The sequence below is a fragment of the Hypanus sabinus genome, chromosome 9 (assembly GCF_030144855.1).
Source record: "Hypanus sabinus isolate sHypSab1 chromosome 9, sHypSab1.hap1, whole genome shotgun sequence".
Taxonomy (NCBI): domain Eukaryota; kingdom Metazoa; phylum Chordata; class Chondrichthyes; order Myliobatiformes; family Dasyatidae; genus Hypanus; species Hypanus sabinus.
Window position 1 is genome coordinate 90,572,545 of NC_082714.1, and position 12,656 is coordinate 90,585,200.

The following is a 12,656-nucleotide window of genomic DNA, read 5'->3' on the forward strand; positions in this document are numbered from 1 at the left end:
AGTTAATATAACATAGAAATACAATTGTATCAGGTGAGTTTATCAGTCTGATGGCCTGGTGGAAGAAGCTGTCCCAGACCCTGTTGCTCCTGGCTTTAATGCTGCAGCACCATTTCCCAGATGTTAGCAGCTGGAACAGTTTGTGGTTGGGGTGACTCGGGTCCCCAATGATCCCTTTTTACACACCTGACTTTGTAAATGTCCTGAATATTGGGACAGTTTAGAACTACAGATGCGCTGGGCTGTCGGCACCACTCTCTGCAGAGTCCTGTGATTGAGGGAAGTACAGTTCCCATAACAGGCAGTGATGCAGCCAGTCAGGATGCTCTCAATTGTACCCCTGTAGAAAGTCCTTAGGATTTGGGGGCCCATATCAAACTTCAACTGTCTGAGGTGAAAGAGGTGCTGTTGTACCTTTTTCACCACACAGCTGGTGTGTACAGACCACGTGAGGTCCTCGGTGATGTTTATGCTGAGGAATTTAAAACTGTTTACCCAATCAGCCCCAGATCCATTATGTCAATAGGGGTTAGCCCGTCTCCATTCCTGCTGTAATCCACAACCAGCTCCTTTGTTTTTGCGACACTGAGGGAGAAGCTTTTTTCTTGACACCACAGGTCGGGTACATGGAGCTTGTCAGCCTGAGAAGGCAGTCCATCTAAGAGAGGGAAAACTCTGATTTCAAACCTCCGCTGCCTAGTTGCCATATCCATCATGGGAAAGGCTTCGGGAGTAAACCCTGAGGACAGATCCAGAGCTGGAGTCCCTAAGGCAGTCCGACATTGCCTTCAACCTCGCTCTGGCAACTCCCGCGATGACACCAGTCCCAAACTGTATCGGCCTTTGCCCTTCCCTTGGACAGCATCGGTGGGAGACTTGCTGCATGGGCAACTGCCGGTCTTCCATACAACCCTGGCCAGGCCTGCTCCCTGGAGAGGACAGTCCAGTGGACTTTCCAGGCTCAGATCCATGGTCTCGTGAGACTAACGGATGCCACCACTGTGTCAGGGTGATGACTTCTTCCCTGTAGGCTGCCTCATTACTATTTGAGATTAGACCAATCAGTGTAGTGTCGTCAGGAAATTTAATTAGCAGATTGGAGCTGTGGGTGGCGACACAGTCATGGATATACGGAGAGTAAAGGAGGAGGCTTAGGACGCAGCCCTGAGGGGCACCTATGTTAAGGGTCAGGGACCCCACTCTTACCACCTGCCAGCAATCTGACAGGGCTTTAGTCTTTTATTCTTGCCCCCCCCACGTCATGTTGGGGTCATCTATTGCATCCGGTGCGGCATCCTCTACACCGGTGAGACCCGACGCAGATTGGGAGACCGCTTCATCGAGCATCTCTGCTCTATTGCCACAACAGACAGGATCTCCCAGTTGCCACCCACTTCAACTCTGCTTCACATTCCCATTCGGGTATGTCTATACATGGCCTCCTCTACTGCTATGATGAGGCCAAACTCAGGTTGGAGGAGCAACACCTCATCTACCGTCTGGGTAGTCTCCAGCCCCTTGGCATGAACATTGAATTCTCCAATTTCTGGTAATTCCCTCCCTCTCCCTTCCCCCATCCCAGTTTCACTCTGCCTCCTCTTCCAGCTGCCTATCAAATCCCTCATGGTTCCACCTCCTTCTACTACCCATCGTGCTTTCCCCTTAGGTTCCTCCTTCACCTCTTTTGCCTATCCCCTCCCCACTCCTTGATCCTTCCCCTTCCTGGTTTTTCACCTGGCACCTACCAGCCTTCTCCTTCCCACCCTCCCCCCTTCTTTATAGGACCCCTGCCCCCTCCTTCAGTCCTGACAAAGTGTCTCGGCCCAAACGTTGACTGATCGTTTCCGTGGATGCTGCCCCCAGCATCTGCAGAGTATTTTGTGATTAGGACTTTATTCTTACTGCCTCCATGTTCTTATGATCTGTCTGCATGTAAATAATAAACAAGTGGCTCAGTTGAGAATTAGAGAAACTGTTGAGATGACCTATATAGAAAACGTTAGGGTAAGCAATGGAAGCTGGGAATATAGAGAGAAGAAATTCGTCAGATGCTGGAAATCCAAAGTAACAGACATAAAATGCTGGAGCAACTCAGCAGGTCAGGCAGCGTCTATGAAGGGGAAGTAAAAACATCGACATTGCAGTCCTTGACTCTTGATCTGGACAGATGGGACCTGTACGAGTACAGTTAACTGTCCTGGAAGCATACTGGCTGTTGCCATATCAAGTAATAAACCAACACCAAGTCGCTCAAAGAGAGGCAGGTTTGCAAAGGGACCAGGGAGAACAAGTGGAAACCAGCTACTGGAGAGCACGCTTAGCCATGATCGTTTTCAATTCTCGTGCTGACCTGCATGGCCTGCTCTTATTTTTTTTATTTTTCTAATAAATAGATTTAATGGGTGAATTTATATTTTGAAATAATTTGAAACTAGAAAATTACAGATAATGAATCCTCGTTTGCAAACTATCTGGGGTTTCGACAAAACCTCATGTCAAAGATGGCGTTGACCGCGCCCCCACGCAAGCGTATGACGTCACTGCAAGCCCTCTGTTACCCGCCGCCGGCGGCCGGTCACGCGACTGCACCTACCCAGGAGTCCTTCCCGCAAGCGAGACATGCGCAGCGCGACCCCGTCGGCCAGATGACGGCGGAGAGCGGATGCGCCGTGGCGAGCGCCCTCCAGCGGGAGCTGACCTGCTCCATCTGCCTCGAGCTTTTCCGCGAGCCCGTCACCTTGCGCTGCGGCCACAACTTCTGCCGCGCCTGCATCGTGCACGTGTGGGAGAGCGGCGAGCGGCAGGACGAGGCCCCGGCCGGGGGCCCGGACAACACCTACTCGTGTCCGCACTGCAGAGAGGTGAGCGGCGCCGCCTGGGTAGCCCTTCACAAAATGCCGGGGCAACTCAGCAGGACAGGCAGCATCAATCGAAAGAAATACAGACTCGACGTTTCGGGTCGAGACTCGCTGAGTTCCTCCAGCGTTCTGTGCGCGTCGCTCTGGATTTACAGAATCTCTTGTGTTTATGGTTTGGCGCTCCTTCGTGCTTCCCGCCCTCCCCGGCAGGTGAGCGCTCCCTCGCACTCCCAACAATGAGACCTCACCCTCTGTCCCATATCGTCGGTGACGGGATTGTCACAGTGAGACCTCACCCTCTGTCCCATATCGTCGGTGACGGGATTGTCACAGTGAGACCTCACCCTCTGTCCCATATCGTCGGTGACGGGATTGTCACAGTGGGACCTCACCCTCTGTCCCATATCGTCGGTGACGGGATTGTCACAGTGAGACCTCACCCTCTGTCCCATATCGTCGGTGACGGGATTGTCACAGTGGGACCTCACCCTCTGTCCCATATCGTCGGTGACGGGATTGTCACAGTGAGACCTCACCCTCTGTCCCATATCGTCGGTGACGGGATTGTCACAGTGAGACCTCACCCTCTGTCCCATATCGTCGGTGACGGGATTGTCACAGTGGGACCTCACCCTCAGTACCATATCGTCGGTGACGGGATTGTCACAGTGAGACCTCACCCTCTGTCCCATATCGTCGGTGACGGGATTGTCACAGTGAGACCTCACCCTCTGTCCCATATCGTCGGTGACGGGATTGTCACAGTGAGACCTCACCCTCTGTCCCATATCGTCGGTGACGGGATTGTCACAGTGAGACCTCACCCTCTGTCCCATATCGTCGGTGACGGGATTGTCACAGTGGGACCTCACCCTCAGTCCCATATCGTCGGTGACGGGATTGTCACAGTGGGACCTCACCCTCAGTCCCATATCGTCGGTGACGGGATTGTCACAGTGGGACCTCACCCTCAGTCCCATATCGTCGGTGACGGGATTGTCACAGTGGGACCTCACCCTCTGTCCCATATCGTCGGTGACGGGATTGTCACAGTGAGACCTCACCCTCTGTCCCATATCGTCGGTGACGGGATTGTCACAGTGGGACCTCACCCTCTGTCCCATATCGTCGGTGACGGGATTGTCACAGTGAGACCTCACCCTCTGTCCCATATCGTCGGTGACGGGATTGTCACAGTGAGACCTCACCCTCTGTCCCATATCGTCGGTGACGGGATTGTCACAGTGAGAACTCACCCTCTGTCCCATATCGTCGGTGACGGGATTGTCACAGTGAGACCTCACCCTCTGTCCCATATCGTCGGTGACGGGATTGTCACAGTGAGACCTCACCCTCTGTCCCATATCGTCGGTGACGGGATTGTCACAGTGAGACCTCACCCTCTGTCCCATATCGTCGGTGACGGGATTGTCACAGTGAGACCTCACCCTCAGTCCCATATCGTCGGTGACGGGATTGTCACAGTGAGACCTCACCCTCTGTCCCATATCGTCGGTGACGGGATTGTCACAGTGAGACCTCACCCTCTGTCCCATATCGTCGGTGACGGGATTGTCACAGTGAGACCTCACCCTCTGTCCCATATCGTCGGTGACGGGATTGTCACAGTGGGACCTCACCCTCAGTACCATATCGTCGGTGACGGGATTGTCACAGTGAGACCTCACCCTCTGTCCCATATCGTCGGTGACGGGATTGTCACAGTGAGACCTCACCCTCTGTCCCATATCGTCGGTGACGGGATTGTCACAGTGAGACCTCACCCTCTGTCCCATATCGTCGGTGACGGGATTGTCACAGTGAGACCTCACCCTCTGTCCCATATCGTCGGTGACGGGATTGTCACAGTGAGACCTCACCCTCTGTCCCATATCGTCGGTGACGGGATTGTCACAGTGGGACCTCACCCTCTGTCCCATATCGTCGGTGACGGGATTGTCACAGTGGGACCTCACCCTCAGTACCATATCGTCGGTGACGGGATTGTCACAGTGAGACCTCACCCTCTGTCCCATATCGTCGGTGACGGGATTGTCACAGTGAGACCTCACCCTCTGTCCCATATCGTCGGTGACGGGATTGTCACAGTGAGACCTCACCCTCTGTCCCATATCGTCGGTGACGGGATTGTCACAGTGAGACCTCACCCTCTGTCCCATATCGTCGGTGACGGGATTGTCACAGTGAGACCTCACCCTCTGTCCCATATCGTCGGTGACGGGATTGTCACAGTGGGACCTCACCCTCTGTCCCATATCGTCGGTGACGGGATTGTCACAGTGGGACCTCACCCTCAGTCCCATATCGTCGGTGACGGGATTGTCACAGTGAGACCTCACCCTCAGTACCATATCGTCGGTGACGGGATTGTCACAGTGAGACCTCACCCTCTGTCCCATATCGTCGGTGACGGGATTGTCACAGTGAGACCTCACCCTCTGTCCCATATCGTCGGTGACGGGATTGTCACAGTGAGACCTCACCCTCTGTCCCATATCGTCGGTGACGGGATTGTCACAGTGAGACCTCACCCTCTGTCCCATATCGTCGGTGACGGGATTGTCACAGTGGGACCTCACCCTCTGTCCCATATCGTCTGTGAAGGAATGTCACAATGGGCCCTCACCCTCTGTCCCATATCGTCAGTGACGGAACTTCACAACGGAACCTAACTGCAGTCCCATTTTGTCAGTAATAGGACAGCCACGATGGGACCTCACCCTCTATCTCTTGCCAGTATTGGAACGGCAACAATGAGACCACACTCTCTGTCCCATATCACCAGTAATGGAATGGCCATGACAGGACCACACTCTCTGCGCCGTATCGTAGGGACTGAGTGATGGGACTCAGGAAAGGATGGATGGTAAAAAAGTAAAGATAGCCTGCAGTCAGACTGTCAAGAAGGGCAGGCAGGTGAAGGGACTTAGTTGCAGTCAAAAGGTTGAGTATCAAATCATTAGGGATGCAGAGTCAGAAAGGATAGCAATTACAGTATTCAAGGTGTTGTAACTAAATGAGCATAGTATAAGAAATAAGGTGGATGAACTTGTTGCAGTTTTACATATTGCCAGGTATGATGTTGTGGCCATCACTTGAATCGTGGCTGAAGGATGGTTGTAGTTGGAAAATATTCAAGTTTACATGTTATATTGGAGGGATAGGAAGGTAGGCAAAGGGGGTAGTGTGGCTCTGCTGATATCAAATCAGTAGAAAGATGTGACGTAGGATCAGAAGACACTGAACCCTTCTGGGTTGAGTTAAGAAACTGCTAGGGTAAAAGGACATTGATGGCAGTTATATACAGGCTACGGTGGCTGGGAGGTGGACCACAGGTTACAACAGGAAATAGAAAAGGCGAGTCATCCAAGAGAGTGAGTTTGTTGAATGCCTAAGAGATGGCTTTTTAGAGCAGTTTGTCATTGAGCTTACTAAGGGATCAGCTGTACTGGATTGGGTGTTAAGTAATGAACCAGAGGCAATTAGGGAGCTTAAGGTAAAAGAACCCTTAGGAACCAGTGATATCAATATGATTGAGTTCAATTTGAAACTTGATAGGGAGTAGGTAAAGTCTGATGTAGCAGTATTTCAGTGGAGTAAGGGAAATTACGGTGGTATGAGAGAGGAGTTGGCCAAAATATAATAGAAGGAGCTGATGGCAGGGATGTCAGCAGAGCAGCAATGGTGTGCATTTCTGGGAAAAATGAGGAAGGTACAGGACATGTGTATTCCAAACATGAAGAAATACTCAAATGGTAAAATAGTACAACCGTGGCTGACAAGGGAAGTGAAAGCTATTGTAAAAGCGAAAGAAAGGACATATAACAAAGCAAAAATTAGTGAGAAAAAAAGGGATTGAGAAGGTTTTAAAAACTATAGATAGAAACTGAAAAATCATTAGAAGGGAAAAGATGAAATATGAAAGCAAGCTAGCAAATAAATTCAAAGTGAATAGAATAAGTTTTTTTCAAGTATATTAAAAATAAAAGAGAAATGAGAGTGGATTTAGGAGTGGATCTAGAAAAAATGAGGCAGGAGAAATAATTCTGGGGGCAAGGAGATGGCTGATGAACTAAATGAGTATTTTGTGTCAGTCTATACTGTGGAAGACACTAGCAGTTTGCCTGATGTTGTAGTGTTTGAAGGAAGAGAAGTCGATGCAGTTACTGTTACAGAAGAGAAGGTGCTCAAAAAGCTGAAAGACTTAAAGGTACTTAAATCACCCAGATCAGAGGACTGCACCCTAGAGGTAGTGTTAGAGATTGTGATGGCATGAGAAATGATCTTTCAAAGATCATTCTGCTCCGGCATGGTGCCAGAGGACTGGAAAATTGCAAATGTCACTCCACTCTTTAAGAAAGGAGGAAGGTAGCAGAGAGGAAATTATAGACCAGTTAGCCTGACTAGTGGTCAGGAAGATGTTGGAGTCAATTGTTAAAGGATGAGGTGATGGAGTACTTGGTGACACAGAACAAGATAGTGCGAAGTCAGCATTGTTTCCTTCAGGGAAAATCCTGCCTGATGAACCTGTTGGAATTCTTTGAGGAGATTACAAGTAGGATAGATAAAGGGGATGCAGTGGATATTGTATATTTGGACTTTCAGAAGGCCTTTGACAAGGTGCCACATGTGAGGCTGCTTACCAAGTTAAGAGCCCATGGTATTACAGGAAAATTACCAACATGGTTAGAGCATTGGCTGATTGGTAGGATGCAGCAAATGGGAATAAAATGATCCTTTTCTGGTTGGCTGCTAGTGACTAGTGTTCCACAGGGGTCAGTGTTGGGACCACTTCTTTTTATGATGTATATAAATGTTTTAGATGATGGAATAGATGGCTTTGTTGCCAAATTTGCAGATGTTACGAAGATTGGTGGAGAGGAAGGCAGTGTTAAGGAAATGGGTAGGATGCAGAAGGACTTAGATTAGGAGAATGGGCAAGAAGGTGGCAAATGAAATCCAGCGTTGGAAAATACTTGGTCATGCGCTTCAATAGTAGAAATAAATGAGCAGACTATTTTCTAAGCGGGAAGAAAATCCAGGAATCTGAGATGCAGAGGGACTTGGGAGTCCTTGAGCAGAACTCCCTGAAGATAAACTTGCAGGTTGAGTCGGTGGTGAGGAAGGCAAATGCCATGTTAGCATTCATTTCAGGAGATCTAGAATACAAAAGCAGGGATGTATTGCTAAAGCTTTATAAGGCACTGGTGAGGCCTCATCTTGAGTATTGTGAACAGTTTTGGGCCCCTTATCTTAGAAAAAATGTGCTGGCATTGGAGAGGGTCCAGGGGAGTTTACAAGGATGATTCCAGGAATGAGAGGGTAATCACACGAGAAACATTTGATGACTCCGGGTCTGTTCTCGCTGGAATGCAAAAGGATGAGGGGGGATCTCATTGAAACCTTTCGAACGTTGTAAGGCCTAGACTGAGTAGATGTGGAAAGGATGTTTCCCATGGTGGGAGAGTCTAGGACAAGAGAGCACAGTCTCAGGGTGCCCTTTCAAAACAGAGATGTGGAGAAAATTCTTTAGCCAAAGGGTGGTGAATTTGTGTAATTTGTTGCCACATGTGGCTGTGGAGGCCAGGTCATTGGGTGTATTTAAGGCAGAGGTTGATAGGTTCTTGATTGGACATGATATCAAAGGTTATGGGGAGAAGGCCGGGAACTGGGATCGAGGAGGAGATAGAAAAAATGGATCAGCCAAGATCGAATTGATGGGCCAGATGGCCTAATTCTGCTCCTATGTCTATGGTCTTACATCACCAGTAATGGAACAGCCACAATGGGACCACACCCCATATCCACGTCCCATATCATCAGTATTGGAATGGCCACGATGGGACAACACCCTCCGTCCCATATCATCAGTATTGGAATGGCCACGATGGGACAACACCCTCCGTCCCATATCATCAGTATTGGAATGGCCACGATGGGACAACACCCTCCGTCCCATATCATCAGTATTGGAATGGCCACGATGGGACAACACCCTCCGTCCCATATCATCAGTAATGGAATGGCCACGATGGGACAACACCCTCCGCCCCATATCATCAGTATTGGAATGGCCACGATGGGACAACACCCTCCGTCCCATATCATCAGTATTGGAATGGCCACGATGGGACAACACCCTCCGTCCCATATCATCAGTATTGGAATGGCCACGATGGGACAACACCCTCCATCCAATATCATCAGTATTGGAATGGCCACGATGGGACAACACCCTCCGTCCCATATCATCAGTATTGGAATGGCCACGATGGGACAACACCCTCCGTCCCATATCATCAGTATTGGAATGGCCACGATGGGACAACACCCTCCGTCCCATATCATCAGTATTGGAATGGCCACGATGGGACCACACCCTCCATCCAATATCATCAGTATTGGAATGGCCACGATGGGACAACACCCTCTGTCCCATATCATCAGTAATGGAATGGCCACGATGGGACAACACCCTCTTTCCCATATTATCAGTAATGGAATGGCCACGATGGGACAACACCCTCCGTCCCATATCATCAGTAATGGAATGGCCACGATGGGACAACACCCTCCGTCCCATATCATCAGTAATGGAATGGCCACGATGGGACAACACCCTCCGTCCCATATCATCAGTAATGGAATGGCCATGGTAGAACTGCAGATTCAAGGGGCTGAACATTCCGATTGTTTCATTCCCACGCATCCAGTGCTTTTAGAAATAAACACCACTGAAAACAGTATCATTTTTACCCATCCAGAATTTGATTCACTTTAAGTCCTGTTGCCCAAACATGATGTGTAATGATATAACTGAGTAACACACAAACTGCGGAAGAACTTAACAGGTTAGTCAGCATCCACAGAGAAGAATAAGCTGTTGATGTCTTAGGTTGAGAACCTTCATCTCATGGGCTCCATGATTTTCTGGATGTCTTGTGTTAATGATATAACTGAGAGGCTTGTTGGGCCATGTCAGAGGAATCTGGAGAATTGGTTTTGGAGTCACATAGAGACCAGACCAGGAATTTCTCCTTTCTTCACCTATCACATTTTAGCTTGTACTCCTTCCCTTCCTTCCACCTTCTTATTCTGGCTTCCCCCTCCTTCATTTCCAGTTCTGATGACGCTCTTGGCCCAAAATGTCAACTGTTTATTCCCCTCGAATAGATGCTGCCTGACCTGCTGAGTTCTCCAGCAGTTTGTGTTGCTCTGGACTTCCAGCCTTGTGGAATCTCTTGTGTTAGGATTTCCTACTTTCAACAATGTTGGAGAAGCAAATGGAAATAGAAACAAACTACAGGTGTCGTAGAGCCATAGAGCACTACAGCACAGAAACAGGCTCTTTGGCCTGCCTTGTCTGGGCCAAACTTACTTTGCCTAGACTCATCTATCCGTACCAGTCTATATCTCTCTAAACCTCTCCCATCCATATACTTATCCAAACTTCTCTTAAATATTACCGTTGAACCTGCATCCACCACTTCCGCTGGCAGCTCGTTCCACACTCTCACCCTCTTGTGTGGAGATGTTTCCCCTGCATGTATCCCCTGTCTCTACCCCTCACAGAAAACTTTCAGCGAGTGAGATGGCTTCAGTGGGAAGGGATGTACTGGTCCTCACCAGCTTACAACTGAAAAAATGTTTGGGAGACCGGTGGGGTGGATTTGCTGGCTGTTGCAAGGCTGCAGGCATCTTCTGCCAGGTGAGAACTTGGTTTGTGGCCACATCTTTGACCGGCGAACTGTCTGGGCTACAGTGCACAGGAACCTGCCACAGCCTGAGCAGGGTCTAGGTTTTGGGTCAGAACTTGGTGAACTGGTTGGGTTTGATTCCTTGCTTGGTTTCCAGTTTCAGATTGTTAACTAGATTTAAAGGTTAAAGAGATAAAGATCAGCTTTACTTGTCACATCTTTGTCGAACTGTACAGTGAAATGTGTCATTTGCATCAAGCATACCCACAACTAACTCTAGCCAATATGTGTTTTGAGTTGTCCTGTATGTGCTGAGGAATGATTCAAACCCTGGGTCTGGAATGTTAATCCAGACCTCTGAATCACATTGTGTCACAATCAGAATCAGGTTTATTATCACTGGCATGTGATGTGAAATTTGTTAACTTAGCATCAACAGTTCAATGCAATACATAATCTAGCAGAGAGGAAAAAAAATAAAATACAAAAAATAATAAATAAATCAATTACATATATTAAATAGATTAAAACGTGCAAAAGCAGAAATTCTGTATGTTAAAAAAAGTGTGTAAGCTAAACACTGCACCTTAGCTGTACTAGTGCAAAATATAAGGCACATTTAAAAAATTAATTTCCCCATCTCTTGCCCGCAGATATTCTTGTCTAAAAGCTTTACCAAGAACTTCTTGGCAGCAAACTTGGTCGAGAGGCTGCAGGAATCGAAGTCTGTCTCCCACTCTCCTGGTAACTTGGGCCCAAAGCAGTGCAAGAAGCATCAAAAGCCAATGACCCTGTACTGTGCCACTGACCAGACCATCCTCTGCGATGTATGTAGACTGTCAGAAGCACATAGGTAAGAGAGTTGGCCTGAGGTTGGGCATCCCCTCCTTAAGCCTCTCCACCTACTCACCCCTGGACAAGCTTTTGGCTACTGTATCCAAATAATAGAGTTTTAGTTCAATGACTCTAGGTGTGTGTGGGTCTGTTGTCTCCAGCTGTTAGGGAGGAGAATCACTATCCAAATGTATGTTTCTGTGTCCGTGTGTGAATGTATGATATCGCTGACTCCAAATGATTGAAGGTTAGTTTCTAAAAGTATGTATGGATTAATTTCCCCAGATGTTAGTGGGGTCACTGCCCACTAACTACTAACACACTAAATGTGTGTATGCTCACTCCATTTGTTTAGGGTTCAGTCTCTTAGGGGTTGCTTCCTCTAGACATGCGTCATTGTTATAAACTCATTTACTGATTCAACATTGGATCCACGTTGGCTCCTAGCAGAGCCACCCCATCAGTCCCATTCCCACCCCTGTTCTTTATTTTCCTGACCCCTGCACATTCTCTTTGATTTGTTTCACTATGCATCCATAAACTGGGGGGGGGGCAATTGACAGTGGCACATTAAACCCCCATCCACCAACCAATCCTCTTTTGAGAACATGCAAGCTCAGTATGTGATTCACAGCATCACCGTCTGGTATGGGAGTTGCAAGGCATTTGACTGCAAGACCCTGCAAGGGATTGTGAGGATTGCTGAGAGGATCATTGGGGTCCTTCTTCCACCCATCAGAGATATTTTCCAGGAGTGCTGAGCACACAGCATCTTTAGCATTGTCAATGGACTCTCTCATCTATCCAGCAATTACTTTGACCCCTACCATCAGGCAGGAGGTACTGTAGCATTAGGACAAGGACATTTGGGATGGAAACAGCTCCTTCACCACCCCCCCCCCCCCCCGCCCCCGCTGTGAGACTATTGAACCTCTGCCACCACCCAGGTACGAAGAGCTAGTAGCATTGCACTGTTTCCTTTTTAACTCATGTTGTAAAGGCACCTGATGCCAAATGTCAATCTTCTAGTATATATTTTAGTATTTGTTAATTTATTTGTGATATTATTACTTTATGTATTGCATGTTCAAATTTCAATTTTACATCATCTGACTTTGTGTGTGTGTGTGTGTGTGTGTGTGTGTGTTTGTGTGGTAGACTGGATCCTCAACAATGCTTTGAGCCCTTTGTCTATAAAGCTCCTGGTAAATGTCACACTGGTGCTATACATGTAAATGGTTGAATG

General features: G+C 48.3%; 1 protein-coding gene across 2 annotated transcripts in view; it reads left to right on the forward strand.

Moving 5' to 3' along the window:
• Positions 1 to 2,599: 2,599 nt before the first annotated feature.
• Positions 2,600 to 12,656, forward strand: part of LOC132398861 (zinc-binding protein A33-like) — a 30,259-nt gene continuing 20,202 nt past the window's right edge. For both annotated transcript variants that reach the window (XM_059978696.1, XM_059978697.1), the window contains exons 1-2: positions 2,600 to 2,861; positions 11,230 to 11,429. In XM_059978696.1, coding sequence (XP_059834679.1) covers positions 2,646 to 2,861; positions 11,230 to 11,429 — 416 coding nt within the window. In that variant the 5' untranslated portion in view covers positions 2,600 to 2,645. The remainder of the gene's footprint in view (positions 2,862 to 11,229; positions 11,430 to 12,656) is intronic.